General features: G+C 52.0%; 2 protein-coding genes and 1 long non-coding RNA gene across 8 annotated transcripts in view; 1 reads left to right on the forward strand and 2 right to left on the reverse strand.

Annotated features, from left to right (window-relative positions):
- Positions 1 to 17,972, reverse strand: part of LOC311626233 — a 1,185,289-nt gene that overhangs the window by 61,217 nt on the left and 1,106,100 nt on the right. The window lies entirely within an intron of this gene.
- ATP6V1G2 (ATPase H+ transporting V1 subunit G2) lies at positions 1,469 to 4,413 on the reverse strand. 6 transcript variants are annotated; one of them, XM_084891296.1, is made up of 3 exons: positions 4,336 to 4,413; positions 2,952 to 3,052; positions 1,469 to 2,534 (listed from the first exon to the last, which is right to left on the reverse strand). In XM_084891296.1, the coding sequence occupies exons 2-3, from the start codon at positions 3,009 to 3,011 to the stop codon at positions 2,361 to 2,363; spliced, it is 234 nt and encodes a 77-aa protein (XP_084747422.1). In that variant the 5' UTR covers positions 3,012 to 3,052; positions 4,336 to 4,413; the 3' UTR covers positions 1,469 to 2,360. The 6 variants fall into 6 exon arrangements, with proteins under 6 accessions (XP_084747422.1, XP_084747419.1, XP_084747423.1 ...); XM_084891293.1 differs by lacking the exon at positions 4,336 to 4,413 and adding an exon at positions 3,964 to 4,212; XM_084891297.1 differs by lacking the exon at positions 4,336 to 4,413 and adding an exon at positions 4,177 to 4,195.
- NFKBIL1 (NFKB inhibitor like 1) lies at positions 4,172 to 16,920 on the forward strand. Its single transcript, XM_084891205.1, has 4 exons — positions 4,172 to 4,303; positions 4,842 to 5,118; positions 14,913 to 15,131; positions 15,276 to 16,920. Exons 1-4 carry the CDS (start codon positions 4,214 to 4,216, stop codon positions 15,839 to 15,841), a joined length of 1,152 nt encoding a protein of 383 aa, XP_084747331.1. The 5' UTR covers positions 4,172 to 4,213; the 3' UTR covers positions 15,842 to 16,920.

Genomic DNA, 17,972 nt, shown 5'->3' on the forward strand with positions numbered 1-17,972 from the left:
CAGGGGTTCTGGCTGAGCAGCGCTCCCAATGGGAGCTCACTGACCACCAGGAAGCACCTCTTGCATTGAGCATCTGCCCCATAGTGGTCAGTGCGCATCATAGTGACCAGTTGTCCCACCGGTGAGCCGATTTGTATATTAGTCTTTTATTATATAGGAGGATGTATACTGCCTCCCTGCTTAGAGTTTGGTTAAGAGGCTTATTTTCGCCGAAACCGGTTTTGCTCAGTGGATAGAGCCTCGGCCTGCGGACTAAAAGGTCCCGGGTTCGATTCCGGTCAAGGGCATGTACCTCGGTTGCGGGCACATCCCCAGTGGGAGGTATACATGAGGCAGCTGGTCGATGATTCTCTCTCATCAACGTTTCTAACTCTCTATCCCTCTCAATTCCTCTCTGTGTACAATATATATATATATATATATATATATATATATATATGTGTGTGTGTGTGTGTGTGTGTGTGTGTGTGTATGTATATATATATATTTTTTAAAGAGGCTTATTTTCTGTGGCCAAGAAAAATGCAATAAGTGATCCATCAAAGGATCCCAGGATAGTGTTATAAAAGGACTGTTTTTTCAACCCTATGTATCAATTTATTCTCACAGTATTTATCTTGCGTACTCTGTCCAAAGTGCTATTCTAGGGTCTGGAGACGTAGCAGTGACAGAGTTCACCAACAGAACAGACGACGCACAAACATAAACATGTCAAATATGTCCGTAAACATTTGGAACAATTGCTTCAGGGACACAAGGACTTCACTTGCTCCTCACAGTTTTTGCCTCCCTCATTTGCATGTTAGAACCAACCAATCCCTATCCATCAATCCTTCATGTACATGAAATAATTGCACTTTGTGGTTTTTGCTTTTATAAATCCTGCCTTTCTTTGTTCTCTCAGAGAGTAGTTTGAGTAGTTACCTGGGTCTGCATCATGGTAGTGCAGGCTTTTTGTTCAAATAAATGCCTTTTGTTCTCATTACAGCCTGAGCCTCTGTGGTTACTGAACGGGCAAAATGCTTGTTCCTACACCCCAGCTTTTCTCTACAGTCGCCATCTAAAGCCTTCAATTTCCCAAACTAGGAATCACTTGTTTCTCACTTTAGAGAAATATGATTTTTAAGATTTTCTTTTTTAAAAAATATATGTTTATTGATTTCAGGGAGAGGAAGGGAGGAAATAGAAATATCAGTAATGAAAGAGAATCATTGATCAGCTGCTTCCTGCATGCCCCCTACTTGGGTACAAGCCAGCAACCCAGGTATGTGCCCTGACAGGAAATCAAACTGTGACCTCCGGGTTCTTAGGTCAACGCTCAACCACTGAGCCACATGGGCCAGGCAATAATAATATATTATTTGCTATGTTTCTACAACAAGTTTCAAAGGGCAGCTCTTTTGGGTGTTTGGAGAATATAGAAACAAGACTCAAGAGAGGGGCTAAATGAGAAATGATAAAACAAAAGGATTTTCCCATAGTCATTTTATTGACAGTTTTTATTGTTACAAAGGAAGTCCATGCATACACAGTGACAAGCTTCACTTCATATCTCAGGAAGCAGCAATCATCTGATAGGTCTTTGGGTTAATAAGAAATGAGAGAAAGCCAATAAAGAGAAAGACCAACTTAAGAGAGATGAAGGGGAGGCTAAAAAATGCACCATCTTTCTGGAACTACAGTAACAGGCTAAATGAAATCACCATTTTATCTTTTCAGGTAGTGCAGGCTCTCTGGGAAAGGAGAGGTGGGAAGAACCAATTTTTTCAGAGAATACTAGGGTCACAGAATGAGTAGAGTTGGAGTCACAGACAGAAGTGAGGAAACGGCTGTGTTTAGGTTTTGGCAGCTGGACATGAGGTGGTAATAATATCACAGGGTTGCCATTAATTGAGTCATAACTACTACATGCCAGAAACCATGCTGGGCTCTGTACAGCATGGCTCCTGATCACTGCAGCAGCACGGAAAGGTGGGCATTGTTGCTCCTGGGGAGGCAGTGAGGCCACAGGTTAAGTAACTCGTTCTGGTTGCCTGCCAACTATAATAGCAGCAGGGTCAGGAGCGGGATCCCCGCCTGCCAGGCTCTGGAGTTAGCGTGTTTTCTACACCCCCGCGTTTTCATGCTACAGATTTCACAGGGGGGTTGGCTGAGGGTGACTTGGGAGTTTACAAGGTCTCAGCGAAGGCTAAAGAACAATGAGGAGACGCAGGTCTGAGCAGGATATCTATATTTCACAGGAGAATTATTGGGTCTTGCCTCCTAGAATTCCCAGGGAATGGAAAGCAGAGTAGGATTAGGATGGGAGGTGACTCTGGTTTGGGGTTTCTTTTGAGGATGCGTCAGGCACTGGGTTTGTCCTAGGCAGCAATCCGGTAGTTGGGGTGGACCTGGGGCCTGACGTCGCAGACCATGCCGAGGAGCTGGGCCAGGACGCGCTCTCGGTGTTTCTGCTGGGAGCACTGCATGCCCTGCACCTGGCGCCTCGTGGCCTGCTCCACCTCCGCGGACAGGTTTCCCTGGGAGCCCATGGCCTGGAAGGTGAGGAAGGGGCAGAAGAGGGAAAGGAGGAGACAGAGAAAGAGGGTCCAGGCATGTGGAGGAAAGATTCTGGAGCAAGACCCTCTCCAAACCACCCATCCCACGAAAACAGCCAGACACCGGGACCACCCTCTCCTCCAAGACCCGGTGTGCCACACCAGCTGTACAATCCCCACCCTCACCGCCCACGACCACGGCACTCTGCCCCCACAAACGTCATCGTGCTCCACACAGACTGTGGCCATTCCCCCACAACTGCTCGAGTCCTTCAATGCACAGGTTCCTAAATGTCACAAAGCTTGACCAACGTCACATGGTCCCCACCAGGATCCCCTTCTGTCCTTGACCATCTTATTTTATCGTAGAATCACCCGCACCAGATGGAAGATCCCCACTTCTCCCAGACTCACCGCCTGCTGTTTGCTCTGGAATTCCACCTCTCGCTCCCGCCGGTATTGCTCCACTTCCATCTGTGCCTCCTCCTTTGCCTGCTTCAGACGCCGGGCCTTCCCTAGAAGCAAAAACAGGATGGGGTGGGTGAACCCGACATAACCTGTGATAGTGAGGGTCAGTCCTTCCCAGTAAGTTATTCTACGCTCAGCCAACCAGGTGCTAGGTTCTAACATCCCCCAATTTCTTCCCTTCTAACCTTCTAACCAGCCCCCCAGCCCTCAACTCCCTCCCCATCAGGCTTGGGTATTCCTCAGGACTCAAATGTTTGCTGTCCTCCCACCCCCATGTTCTTCCCAGACTTCTAATGGAGGAAGGGGGAGGCTCACTCTTTCTGGCATCTGCCACCTTCTCAGCCGCTCGTTTCTCTGCTTGCAGGAGCTGCTGGATACCCTGGGATTGGCTGGCCATTTCTGTCGTTATGGCAGATTCTGTTTCGGATGCTACCAAGGTACCAAATGGCTCCCAGCCCCCCCCTACTTCTCCTCTTCCAGCTCGATGCTGCAGTCCTCCACTATCCCTGGGTCTTAGTGCTCCCCTTTTCGCTTAGCCTGCACCTGGTGTCTCCCCCAAACTGATCCTCCCGACAGTGGCTGGTCCTCCTCATACACCTCTCACCCGGGCAGTACCGAGAAGGACCTCTCGGGGGCAACGAAGACCAGTCCCAAAGCTGCCCGTTAGAGATGGGTGCCCAGTCCGGAGATCTAGGGTTGGGGCCAGGGCTGGGAGGAGAGTATTGGGAGAGAAGGCGGCCTCTGTGTGTGTGTGTGTGTGTGTGTGTGTGTGTGTGTGTGTGTGTGAGAGAGAGAGAGAGAGAGAGAGAGAGAGAGAGAAAGTAAGGAAGTCACCATCCGTGGTGCATGAAGAGTGGGCTTCTGAATTCGACCAACATCTCCTCCCTTTTCCCTCCTACCCGTTTCCATTTCCTCTCTATCTTTTCCAAGTCCAAGCTTCCGCATCAATCTCACTTGCCTTTATGTCTTTTCATGCCTGTTTTTCTCTTTTTGATTTGCCCCTGTTCTTGGTCTCAATGTGTTTTATTCTTTTTCACAGTGATTTTTATTCCCTTATTTCTCCTGTTTTCTCTCTTTCTCATCTTTTCATCTATCTCGGAACCATTACTCTCTCTTCCCGCTGGGGAGGTGGGGGTAAACCTCCTGGCCGCCCTCCTTTTTCTGCGCCTACCCTCCGCTTTCCGGGTTCCAGGTAGGCCCTTTATCTTATGTTCCCTAGTTTCCCCCCGGAGGCCACACCGCGGAAACACACCTCCCCGCCCCCACCACCGCGCGTCCTCGGGGAGAAACGACATCCGGTAATGCTCCTTCGGTCATTTCCGCCCTTTACCTGCGTCTCAGTGGTGCCGTTTCCGCCGGCCTGGAGTGTCTCCGCCTTCCTGCCTCCCTTGCTCCGAGCGACTGAACCCCGGGCTCGGGCCGGCGGCCCTGAGGGTACTTGAGGGGAGAGGGGGGGGCAGGTCTGATGAGTAACCCCACCCCCAGGTCCAGAGGGAGAATCCTTTATTTGACTTTAAAATTCTAACTTGTTGATAAAAAGTTCCCCCATCAGTCCCTATTCCCCTTTCCAAAGTTTTTTATTTAAAATTTAGCGCGGCTGATGGGCCGCAAAGTGATCATTTGTCCTTTTCTCAATTTTACATTAAAAAGTAAATGTGTGAGGCCAGCTCCCCCCCTTAAAATGTTTTCAAACCGATCATCTGGTAAGCGGCACGGGGAGAACAGGCCGCATGTCTTGCTGAGGATGTGAGAACCCGGCCGGAAGCGGGGACGGAATGGTCGGGGTGGCGGGAGGGGCCGAGGCTGGATCCCCTCTGATGCCTCTTCCTTCTTCAGCCCAGGAGTTCCATGGCCTCCACCTCCCGCCGCCAGCGCCGAGAGCGTCGCTTCCGGCGGTACTTGTCTGCAGGTCGGCTGGCCCGGGCCCAGGCCCTCCTCCGGCGACACCCCGGCCTCGATGTAGATGCTGGGCAGCCGCCGCCACTGCACCGGGCCTGTGCCCGCCACGATGCGCCTGCCCTGTGCCTGCTTCTTCGGCTCGGGGCTGACCCTGCCCACCAGGACCGCCACGGAAACACGGCGCTGCACGCTGCCGCCCGCCAGGGTCCTGATGGTGAGTGTGCCTGCGGGACAGGCCCTGAGCTACCGGTCTGAGATGGAAGCCAGCATCCTGGGACCTACGGAGTAGATGCCCAAGTTGGCATTGGCTATCACTTGTGCCATTACAATACCAAACTACTGTTGTCTGAAGAGCCAACACTCAGATTTCACTTCTTTCTAGATTAGTAGCTACTTTGTCTCTTGCGTGGTGGTTTGCCTGTAGTGAAAAAGCAGCACAGAGGGTAGGCTTAGAGCAAGGTTGCCTGAGTTCAAATCCCAGCTACACTGTTAATAACTGGAACTTCTTGGGCAAGGTACCGAACTTCCCTGAGGCTTAGTTTACCCACGTGCAAAATTGCATAATAACTACCCTTGCTATGTGCCAGGCACTTCTCACAACATAATTCATTTAATCCTCACAACTACCGTGTAAGTACCAACAGAAGTAATTTGCCAAAATGGTGCAGCAGTGCCTGTAACCAGGCAGCCCGGCGGGCGCTGTCCTGTGATTCGGTGCAGAGTTGTTATGGGAATATTCAGCAATGGTGCCTGAGCTCCACCCCAAGCTGGGGTGAGGACTAAATCACGGAAACAGCACACATGGTAAGCGCTCAGTAGATACTAACCGTTGTCCTGCCTGCTATCAGCACGTCCGTACTCCCTTACCAATGGTTCTGAAACAAAAACGCCAAGAGGCAACCGTTTCATCAGCCTGCCACCAAACTCATTTGGGCAAAACCTAACCTGACCAGAGTGAGCCCTCTGCGATGTGTTTTCGTCATGCTGATGTCCACATTCAGAAGCATCGCGTGTCTGGCCCGGGGCTGCCCAGGTTCTCCTGGGCTCCTGGTACAGGGCGGGCGCTTTCAGATCAGCTCTCAGACCCAGAGCACGTGCGCCGCCCGCCCTGTGCGTCCCAGGCGGCCTGTGGGTTCTGGCGGGGCAGCGGGGCAGCGGTCCAGGTTTGCCCGCCTCAGGAGGTTTCCTGCGGGAGGAGACCTCTAGGTTGGGATGAGCAACCTTCACTCAGTTTGATTGCTCCCCCAGCACCCCAAGCATAGGAACCCATCTCCACCCCCACGCCCTCCCCTATTAGGAAAGAAAAATTCCCCCTTTATTGTATCTTTTTAAAACTATATATATTTTATTGATTTTTTTACAGAGAGGAGGGGAAAGGGATAGAGAGTTAGAAACATCTATGAGAGAGAAACACCAAACAACTGCCTCCCACACCCCCCCCACTGGGGATGTGCCCGCTACCAAGGTACATGCCCTTGACTGGAATCGAACCTGGGACCCTTCAGTCCACAGGCCAACGCTCTAGCCACTGAGCCAAATAGGTATTGGCTCTTTAATGTTTCTTAACGTAAGAGAGGCCAGCACATGGGGAGGCTTTAAATTGAAAAACAAAGGTTTGGAAAGTGCAGGTGGCAAAGCTGAGCCCTCACCCAGGTTCCAGCCTGGGCCCAGAGGTCCTGGGCTGGGCTGGGGGAAGGACCCACAGCCTCTAAAGTGCAGGTTGTGAGAGTAGGAGGCAGGCTCTTGGTACAGTTCAGCATTAAGTAAATGAGAAGTAGTGTTATGTTTATTCTGATATTAATTAAGGCTATTTGCATAATAAAAATATTCCTCATGGTAAGTGCTTTCTTCATCGTATTAAATTCCAAGAAGCCTGCAAAGATTGATATTATTATCTCACAGGTGAGGAAAGCAAGGCCTAGAAAGTTCAGGAACTTTCTTTTTTTTAACCTATTTTTATTGATTTCAGAGAGAAAGGGAGAGGGGAGAGGGAGAGAGAGAGAGAAACATCAGTAGATCATTGATCTATTGCCTCCTGCACACCTCACACGGGATCGAGCCCGTAACCTGGACATGTGTCCTGACTGGTTCATAGAAGGATCCTCAACCCACTGAACTGCGCCTTCCCAAGAGGGATCCACACTCAGGTCACACCCAAGTCTGCCTTCCTCCCAGTCCTCCACCAGGGGGCCTTCTAACTCCCAGGTAGAAAGGCCTGTCTCCTTCCGTTTCCAGCTGCTTAGAAACGGTGTGCGAGTGTTCTCTCTGAACAGGTGAAATGATCTTGGGTCTCCCAGGAGGGCATTCTCCCAGGCCGATGGACGGGCCTGTTCGCTGGGGTGACTGGGCTGGGTTGTCACGCCAGTGAGATGCTGGTAAATGGCCCCACCTTTGGCTTTTGGTAACTTCTCTTCAGACCCATCATCTCATGGGGAAGTTATCTCAGCTGTCAGAGACCCTTGTGTAAACACTCCTTAGTCTGACAATAACCATTCTCTGCATTCGGCAAGAATTACCGAACACAGAAATAGGGTTGTTTTTCTCACAGTCTTTGCAAAAAGGATAAAATCTTTTATATTATTGTTATTATTTTAAATATTTTATATAATAAATCTTTATTGTTTAGATTATTACCGGTGTTCCTCTTTTTTCCCTCCATAGCTCCCCTCCACCTGATTCCCCACCCCACCCCGTACCCTTACCCCCGCACCGTCTTCATCCATAGGTGTAAGATTTTTGTCCATTCTCTTCCTGCACCCGTCAGACTCCCTTCCCCCTGAGAATTGTCAGTCCACTCCCTTTCTATCTCCCTGATTCCATTATATTCTCCAGTCCATTCTGTTCTTCAGATTTTTTTTTTTTTTTTAAATATATTTTATTGATTTTATACAGAGAGGAAGGGAGAGAGATAGAGAGTTAGAAACATCGATGAGAGAGTCATCGATCAGCTGCCGCTTGCACACCCCCTACTGGGGATATGCCCGCAACCACTGTACATGCCCTTGACCGGAATCGAACCCGGGACCATTCGGTCCCCAAGCCGACGCTCTATCCATTGAGCCAAACCGGTCCCGGCTGTTCTTCAGATTTTTTATTCACTTGATTTTTAGATTCACTTGTTGGTAGGTATGTATTTGATGTCTCTTTGTTGTTCATAGGTTTTTTAAAATATTTTTTATTGATTTTTTACAGAGAGGAAGTGAGAGGGATAGAGAGCTAGAAACATCGCTGAGAGAAACATCGACCAGCTGCCTCCTGCACACCCCCCACCAGGGATGTGCCTGCAACCAATATATATGCCCTTGACCGGAATCAAACCTGGGACCTTTCAGTCTGCAGACCAACGCTCTATCCACTGAGCCAAACCGGTCTCGGCTGTTGTTCATAGTTTTTACCTTTACCTTTTTCTTCTTCTTCCTCTTCTTAAAGAATACCCTTCAGCATTTCATGTAATCCTGGTTTGGTGGTAAAGAACTTCTTTAGCTTTTTCTTGTCTGTGAAGCTCTTTATCTGGCCTTCAATTCTGAATGATAGCTTTGCTGGGTAGAGTAATTTTGGTTGTAGGTTCTTGCTGTTCATCACTTTGAATATTTCTTGCCACTCCCTTCTGGCCTGCATAGTTTCTGTTGACACTATGTGTATGGGTGACAGTCAAATGGGTGCTCTGACAGTCGTATGTGTGCTCCCTTGTAGGTAGCTGTTTTTTCTTTTGCTGCTTGTAAGATTCTCTCTTTGTCTTTTGCTCTTAGCATTTTAATTATGATGTATCTTGGTGTGGTCCTCTTTGGATTCCTCTTGTTTGGGGTTCTGTGCACTTCTTGGACTTGTAAGTCTATTTCTTTCACCAGGTAGGGAAAGTTTTCTGTCATTATTTCTTTCAATAGGCCTTCAATATTCTGTTCTCTCTTCTTCTGGCACCCCCAAAATCCGGATGTTGGTACGCTTAAAGCAGTCCTGGAGGCTCCTTACACTGTCCTCACACTTTTGGATTCTTCTTTCTTTCTGCCTCTCTGGTTGAGTGTTTTTGTTTCCTCATATTCCAGATCTTTGGTTTGACTCTTGGGGTATGTTGATCTACAGTTGAGTTTCTTTTTTCTTTTTCTTTCTTTTTTTCTTTTCTTTTCTTTTTCTTTTTTTAAAATATATTTTTATTGATTTTGTACAGAGAGGAAGGGAGAGAGATAGAGAGTTAGAAACATCGATGAGAGAGTGTCATCGATCAACTGCCTCTTGCACACCTCCTACCGGGGATGTGCCCACAGCCAAGGTACATGCCCTTGACCGGAATCGAACCCGGGACCTTTCAGTCCCCAGATGCTCTATCCATTGAGCCAAACCGGTCTCGGCTACAGTGGAGTTTCTATATATTCTTTATTTCAGACAGTGTATGCTTAATTTCTAACTGGTCCTTTTCCTTTTTTTTTTTTTTTTTTTTTTTTTTTTGTATTCTCATTAAGGTCCTTGAAGGTCTCTTCAAGTTTCTCAGTGGTTTCTAGAAGATTCTTGAGTAACCTTATAAATGTGATTCTGCTGAACTCTGTGTCTTCCAGTAGTTTACTTTCCTCTATCTCCCATTCGTGACATGCTTCTGTGTCTCCGCATTTTGGCTGCCTCCCTGTGTTGATGGAGTGGCTTTGTGTGGTCGGTGACCTATAGGGGCCCGTAGCTCAGCTTCCCCAGTCACCCAAGCTGGTTGCTCTTGGTGCACCCGTGGGCTTAGTGCAAAGTCTTGGTGTAGTGAAGTCTTGATTGCTGTGGTACACTGGGAGGAATTGACCTCCAGGCCAATTGGCTGTGAGGACCCGCTGTGTCTGTAATGGAGAACTGCTGCAGTGGAAACACACTTATGGGCAGGCCTTGTTTCAGTGGGGCTTTGGTGCTCCTGAGTCCGCCTCCCGAATGTGTCACTTATGGATGTGAGGAGTTGAAATCTGGTGTCTCACACTGACCACTAGGCACACTGGCTTCTGGATCTCCAATGGGGTGCAGTTCAGCTATTGTCTGAGGCCGCCCTGCAGGAGCTACAGCGAGAACCACAGTCCTCTCCTCCCTGCTTGGAGCTTGGAGGCTTTGGAGCTGTCTGCACCAGGTTGCAAGTTTGCTAGGTTAAACTGCAATAGAGCAGGTCACTCATTGCAAAAGCCACTGCTTGGAGCTTGGCTGTGTTTGTAGATTGTGCAGGGCGGAGTCTCAGGGCATCACTAGGCTAGTGTAGCCAACAGTGATGGCTGCTGGTCAGCCATATCTGCCTCTCCCACTGACCGCGTCCCCGCACAGCAACCAATTCTTGCACGCAGCTCTGCAAGCAAGCCACCCTCACTTTCTGACCCGATGGCAGACAGTCTAGCTTCTCCCCAGAAACTGGATTTCAGAGAGATCGGGAGCTGGTCTCTTTTCGGGTTGAAGAAAGCAGCGCCCTCCGCCAGCGGGGATCCTCTGCCTGCCTGAATGGCGCCTGCACCCCGTACCTCAGTTTTCCAGCGCGTGTGCCCTGAATGCTCCTTTCTCTTTCAGTCTAGATGTAGAGCTTCCAGTCAGCCAGCTTTCCTGTGGTTCTGGGTGATAGACGTTTTGTCTTTTAGTTGTACTTTTGAAATTGTTGTGCATGTAACTTACTTTTAACTCAGGAGGGAGGGAGGACAGTTTTTCCTGAATGAGTAAAATGCTCCGACACCATTTGTTAAACAGCTCACCTTCCTCTGTTGACTTGCAATGCCAGCTTTATCGTCAGCGTAGCAGTACGGATCAACTTTTCCCAGTGTGCTTTTCTACTACATACATGAAAAAAACGTTTGGAGTAAAAACAGCCTTTGTCTTAGTGATGACAGCACCGCCTTTCTCCTCCCATAAGATGATGTCTACCTTAAGACAAAGTTCACTAACTGGCACAACCCATCAAAAAACCCAGTCTCGGAAGCTGAGGACACTGACTGAGGGGGCACCGAGGAGGAAGAGGCAGTCGTGGGCAGGTGCTCCAGAGGGCCGCCAGGCGGAGGGGGCTTACGCTGGTCTGGGAAGGGAGAGTCATTGAGCAAAGTAGAAACCAGGCAGACGGGAAAGCCACAGGCAAGAGAGAGGCAGGCTCGGGAAACGCGCGGGGCCCGAGGACAGCCACGTGGGGCTGCAGCTTCCGGGCGTGCGGGGAGGTCCGGCTGGGAAGGCAAACGGAGCATGCACTGACCACTGAGCCACCTGTAATCAGGGCCACTGTCTCTTCTGCTGTGCAGATCGAGGGTAATGGACAGAGAAGGTCTGGCACGCAGCGCAAGTGCAATGAATGCCATATTAAAAATAATATATCCGGGGGAGGATCCAAGATGGCAGCTTAGGTTAAAAAAAATTAATGTAGTTAAATTTGTATCAATAGCGTTTGACTTTATTTCATTCTTCGGAAGGTTTTCTTCACTCCAAGATTACAAAACAGTTCACCTGTGTTTTTCTACTATACTTTAATTTTTAGAAACCTAAAAAATTCAGAATAAGTAGAAAGTATAGTACAATAAACACCTCTATTCCTATCACAGGGAATGTTAATATATTGTCATTTTTGCAACATTATTTCATTTTAAAGAAATAAAACCACCAAGATTACTCTGCTCAGCAAAGGTATCATTCAGAATGGAAGGTCAGATAAAGAGCTTCACAGAAAAGAATAAGCTAAAGGAGTTCATCACCGCCAAACCAGTATTATATGAAATGCTGAAAGGTATTCTTTAAGAAGAGGAAGAAGAGCCGAAACGGGCTTGGCTCAGTGGATAGAGCATTGGCCTGTGGACTGAAGGGTCCCAGGTTCGATTCTGATCAAGGGCACGTACATTGGTTGTGGGCACATCCCCAGTTAGGGGGTGTGCGGGAGGCAGCTAGTCGATGTTTTTCTCTCATCGATGTTTCTCTATCCCTCTCCCTTCCTCTCTATAAAAAAATCAATAAAATATATATTTTTTTTTAAAAAAAGAGGAAGAAGAAAAAAATAAAGATAAAAATTATGAACAACAACAACCCCCCCCGCCCCCCCAAAAAGCCAATAATCTTATACTGATCTTTGTCTCTAGCCTGGCTCTGATGACACTCTTATGTCACACTCTTTAGAAAATCTAAGAAGTCAACTTTCCAACCTTTGAATAGCATTTTAATCCATTAAATTGCATTTCAGAGGCAACAAAACTCTACATTAATAAAACTATGTTCTCTTCCATCTTTTTTTTGCAAGAGGGTAATGGAGGGTAATGCAACCAAGGTACATGTCCTTGACTGGAATTGAACCTGGGACCTTTCAGTTCGCAGGCTGACGCTCTATCCACTGAGTCAAACCTGCTTTGGCTACATTAAATTTTTTTTACAAATATATTTTTATTGATTTCAGAGAAGAAGGGAGAGGGAAAAAGAGATAGAAACATCAATAATGAGAGAATCATCTGTTAGCTGCCTCCTGCACGTCTTCCCCTCCACCTTGCCCCTGGAGATCAAGCCCACAACCCAGCCATGTGTCCTGACCAGGAATCGAACCTTGACCTCATGGTTCATAGGTCGGCACCCAACCATAGCACTCTGGCATAAACTAGTGGAAATGGGAGAAAATACCTATGATGCATGTAGCACAGACACAGGGTTGATCTCCACCATAGAGGCTGCATCTCTATGGTTTCCGAGGGGAAAGTACAATAGATGAATGAGAGCCGGTCATTCACAACAGAAACACAAAGAGCCAAAAAGCACAGGAAAAAGAAAATCTCTTAATTAACATCTTGCTTTCATCTGTCAGGTGGGCCAATGAAAAGGTTGGTGAGACGCGGTTTGGGTAAAGGACGACACAGATTTCCATAGGGGTGTGTGTTGGGCTAACGAGAGCTGTTTGACTCAGAAATTCCGCTTCTGAGACACAGCCCCGCAGAAACACCCAGGAGCCCGCAGAGGCGTGCAGGAAGCCAGGCAGTTTGGAAACAGTCCGTCTCCGGGGGGTGGTTTGTTCCGTGCACCGTGAGACACCATGCAGTCATGAAAAAGGGGCCACCACGCGCACTCCTGTGGAAAACGGACGAGATGCTAAGCGAAAAGAGCAAGTTGCCAGCTAAAACATATAGTGAGGTCACGTATCCCTGGCAAACTCAGCTGTGGTTTCTGTCACCCAGATAGGACTGGAAAGGACAGCAGCCCGGTGGGCAGAGTGATTACACGTATTCTTCATTCTTTACGAGGAAAGAGCATTAACGATTCGTTATATCCGTTCACCTCAGAATGCTGAGTAGGAGCGGGAGGCCGGCCGCCCACGGTCCCACCGCCGAGACCAGAGCCTCAGCTACTGCTGCGCTCCCCCCAGCCGGCACTTGCTCTCTTACACAGCTGCAGTCCGAGCCCGGGTACAGTTTTATAGCCAGCTTTTTCCACACACACATCATTTTTAGTTACTATTTAATATCCTGTGTCATATCTCACTTATATTTTATAGTTGGAAGCCTTACTCCTTAAAACCTTCCCGTCCTTGCCTGAGCACCTGCCACCCTCCCCCGCCGTGAACCCTGGTCAGGGGAGCAGTGCCCGCCCTCGTCCTCTGGGCTCTGGATCCGGCGAGTGTGCCCGGCGCCGCGTGGGCCCTGGGCCTCGGCCGGCCAAGGCTGGGCCGTTCTCCCCCGCCTCCCTGGCAGTGGGACCTCCCTCTGCCCGTGCTTTTCCCAGAGCCCGTGCCGCAGAGTAAAGGTGGGAGGGCGCCAGCCCCCTCCTCCAGTCCTGGCGAGAGGAAGCAGGCCCTCGGCAGCAGAGCCTCCCGCACCCCTGTCCCGGGAGGGTGCTGGGGCCTGGGCAGGCGGTGAAGTGAGCACACGGCCCTGGGCACGTGGCCACTCGGGAGTCAGGGCCAGGGAGGGGAGTTCCCGGCGGACCCCCCCCCTCCCCTCCCCTGTGCCGGCAGTTGTTGGAAAGGGTTTGCTGGTTGCATGGAGCATTTCTCTGCTTCAAACTCTGCTGATCTGGCCCTCCACCTCCACCCTCCCAGCAGGCCCCGGGAAGGCTGGCTGAGGGAAGTTCCCCTAAAAACATTTATTTTATGCAGTTTATTGAAAAGTAACATAAAAAGATACCTATTCGATATTTGCATATTTATTATGGTAGAGTAGAATGTTCAGATATTTTACCAATCTGAAATATAATGTGGGGTGAGAGGTATAAGGTGACAATATTGTCTGTCTTTTTTTTTTTTTATCTCAGAGAGAGAAAAACACCAGTAATGAGAGAGAATTGTTGATCGGCTGCTTCCTGCATGCCTCACTGTGGATCGAGCCAATAACCTGGGCATGTGCCCTGACTGGGAATCAAACTTACTGGTTCATAGGTCGACACTCCACTACTGAGCCACGCCAGCTGGGCTAAAGTGACAACACACTGAGTGGCCAGATTGTTATGATCTACACACACACACACACACACACACCACACACACACACTCTCACAGTCACACACACACACTCTCACACTCACACACACACACACACACACACTGAGTGGCCAGATTGTTATGATCTCCACACACATAATAACCTGGCCACTCAGTGTGTGTGTGTGTGTGTGTGTGTGTACACACACACACACACACACACACACACACATTAGAGGCCTGGTGCATGAATTTGTCCATGGGTGGGATCTGGCCACGGGGAGGGGACATGGGTGGTTGGCCGGTCTGCCTGCTGGTTGAACTCCTGGTTGAGAGGACAATTTGCATATTAGCCTTTTATTATATAGAATATACACCGAGGGGCCAGATTATTATGTGTTCAGAGATCATGGCAATCTGGCCACTTAGTGTACTTTCCAGCCAAAACTGGAACACAGGGTCAGAGTTTTCTGACATTGCCCTGGTGGCTAGAGGCAGACCGGAAAACAAAATAGTTGATGGGGACACAGGCCGGAACAGCTAACGCGGTAAGCTGTCAGCGACTGTCAGGTGCAGGTGGGCAGACAAGAGGCGCCCTGCCAAGCAGGCCCAGCTAACTGCCCCCTGTCTCCCACCAACAGCCTACACCGACTTCTTCCTGCCGCTGCTGCATCGCTGCCCCTCTGCCCTGGGAGTAAAGAACAAGGATGGGGAGACCCCAGGGCACATTCTGGGCTGGGGACCCCCCTGGGGTTCTGCTGAAGAGGAGGAGGAAGACGCATCCAAGGAGCACCAGTGGAGGCAGAAGCTGCAGGAAGAGCTGGAGGACGAGTGGCAGGAGGTCACAGGGCGGCTCGAAGGTGAGGAGTCCGTTCCCCCCTCAGCTGCCCTTCCCAGCTGCCGCTGTGCCTGCACCTGTCCTGCACCCTTCCCCTGCCGCCCGCTTCTGCCCGTGACCTTCTCATGACCTCTCCCCACCACCCCTGTCCCACCCTCCCAAACAGACTATGCTTCCCATGAGGCCCCGGAACCCGAGTCCTTCTCAGCCTGGTCAGATCGCCTGGCCCAGGAGCACGCCCAGAAGTGCCAGCAGCAGCGTGAGGCCAAGGGAGCCTGCCGGCCCGCCCGGGCTGACGGCTCCCGTCTGGGCTGGCGGCGGCTGGAGGAGGAGCGGAGGCTCTTCCAAGAGCGGGCCAGGGCCAAGGAGGAGGAGCTGCGGGAGAGCAGAGCCAGGCGGGCGCAGGAGGCTCGCAGGGACCTGGGGCCCAGGGCCCAGCAACCCAGGGGAGTCTGCAGGGGCAATCTCTGGCGCTTCGGCGATGTGCCCTGGCCCTGCCCTGGGGGAGGGGACCCGGAGGCCATGGCAGCAGCCCTGGTGGCCGGGGGTCCCCCCTTGGCGGAGAAAGAGGCTCTGAGGAGGTACTTGAGGGCCCAGCAGGTTCACTGGCACCCGGACCGCTTCCTACAGCGATTCGGGAGCCAGATTGAGGCCTGGGAGCTGGGCCGCGTGATGGGAGCCGTGACAGCCCTTTCTCAGGCCTTGAATCGCCGAGCGGAGGCCCTCAAGTGACCTCCAGGAGACAGGTGGGACTGCAGGGAACGCAGCCTTCGAGGCACCGGCAGGAAGGGCATGGCCAGAGGTGGGGTGACGAGCCGCGGCAGACCGCACTGCGAGCAGAGGATGTGGGGTGCGAGCGAAACTTGTGATGAGCGGGGGCGGGCAGCCACCGACTGCTCCGGCTCCGCCACTTCCTAATAAGACCTGGTTCCACGTCCCACTCCCAGGCTCTGCCTTTTCCACTGCGGCGGCTCGCATCGCCCGTGCCATCTTCGCCGCGGGCTGCCGGACCCAGCTCTGCACTGACCCGCACGCACGGCCGCCTGCGCTGGACGCGGCGGCCCTGAGCGCCGGGTGCCCGCCCGCCTCACTCCTCGCCCTCCAGCTCCCCTCGGTAATCGGGGGCCAAGAGATGAGTGTGAACACCGGCCAAAAAAGGGAACAAACCTAGTTTCCCGCCCTCCCCACTCCCCCAGACCACATCCTCTCCCCGCTCACTGCCTCCCCAGCAGACAGGGCTTTCCCTTTGCTGAGTCACCAGTGGTCCAAGTGGGGGCAGCGGAGCTGGGACCACGAGGGGGTTGAGAGGTCGGGACAGCAGGGGTGGAGGAGGAGCCCGCGGGGGAGTGGAATTTCGGTTGCTAAAATTAGGACGGGGAGGAGGCGTAAAGAGCCCAGTTATGTAACCTGGGGTGTCTGTTCTTGGGCAACCAGGGACCCACACCCGCGGAGGGTGAGGAGTAACATGGACTCACTCTCGTCGAGCTGCTCAGTCACTGAGCCAGGCGGGTGAGGCCGAGGACACGACTCTGCTCGTTTAAACCACCTGGGAGCTCGGACTTCTCGGTTCTCCCGGCCCGTGCCAGGGCCCGGGCACACACAGGCCTCCTGGCGCCCGGGACCCAGGCATGGGTGACCGGACCGCCTGGTCTGCCTGGCCGCCACCTGACGGCGGGCCCTGGCCAAGCCCGCAGGACCGCCTTCTCCAGGGGCCCTCGTACCCGAGAGCTCAGCTTGTCCTCGGAAACCGCTGGCTCTGCCTCGTGCTTCCAGTTTGCAAACCTGTGTATAAATTGTGTCGTGTATTTCTAGCCAAAGCTCCAATACGTTGAGTTTGTTCGACAGCTCAGTGCCCAGCTCCCTCCGTAGCTTCTGCCCCCTGCAGCCTGGGTGCCAACGCTGGCAGCGGGCCTGGCCCTCTAGGGAAATGTCCTGAGGGTGGAGGGAGGACCGGGCGCCCTCCCTCCTGCTGTTGGTGCTCGGCTCCAGCACCCTGGTCTGGTGGAGGACCAGACAGCCCAGCCCAGGCCCCAGGTGGAGGGAAGAGGGCAGGCCGGCGCCGCAGGAGCGGCGAGCGCGGCGGGCGCTGCATCCACACGCTCCTGGGTCCAGCTGATCTCTCAGGTTGGGAGCCCGGGAGCAGAAGGGGAGGCTCAGAACGTGGCATAGCAATGTGGGGCGAGCACGGGACCCCGGGGAGACAGCCCAGAGGCCCAAGGCCGGAGGCGTCGCCAGATGTTGGGGCGGAGGAGGAAGGGCTCTGAGAGGAAGCTGCTGTGATTCAGAGAAGAGCCGCCGTGAGCAGCCCAGGCGTCCGGTTCCCTCCCAGCGGGGGTTCGGAAGTGGCATGCAAAGAGCTCAGGTTGGGGGCGGGTTAGGGTCCGACTGGGAGCTGACAGGTAAGTGTCAGAAAACTTTGGTGTCACATTTGCTCCTCCATCCAGATTTTTCTCTGGTTTTTAAGCACATCGCTTGCCCTTTGCAAGAGTGACATAAACCACAGCACGATAAGGCCAGGTCCTGGCCCCCAGCCCTCCCTCCCAGTGTCCCTCCCTAGTGCCTGGCCCCCAGCCCCGCTGGGGGTTCCCCTGAGATGAGGGCTGCTCACTTTCTCTGACCACATGGCTTCCGCTGCAGTGCCTCTTTTTCCTCGGCTGATAAAAATACTGAGCCTCTGAGGCCCAGGCTTCCTCTGACCCCGGCCAGGCAGCGGGCTTCCTGTCCGCCACGGTGGGGGCAGGGGAGGCCCGGGAGGGGCCCAGGGGTCCGGGGTGGCTGCCTCCCGCGAAGCAGGAGAGCGTGTGTCCTCCGGAGACGGCCGGGAATCGGTTCTCGGGGGCGGTGTCTGGGATTCAGTTAGAGA

This window comes from Pipistrellus hanaki, assembly GCF_964339955.1.
Source record: "Pipistrellus hanaki genome assembly, chromosome: 7".
NCBI lineage: Eukaryota > Metazoa > Chordata > Mammalia > Chiroptera > Vespertilionidae > Pipistrellus > Pipistrellus hanaki.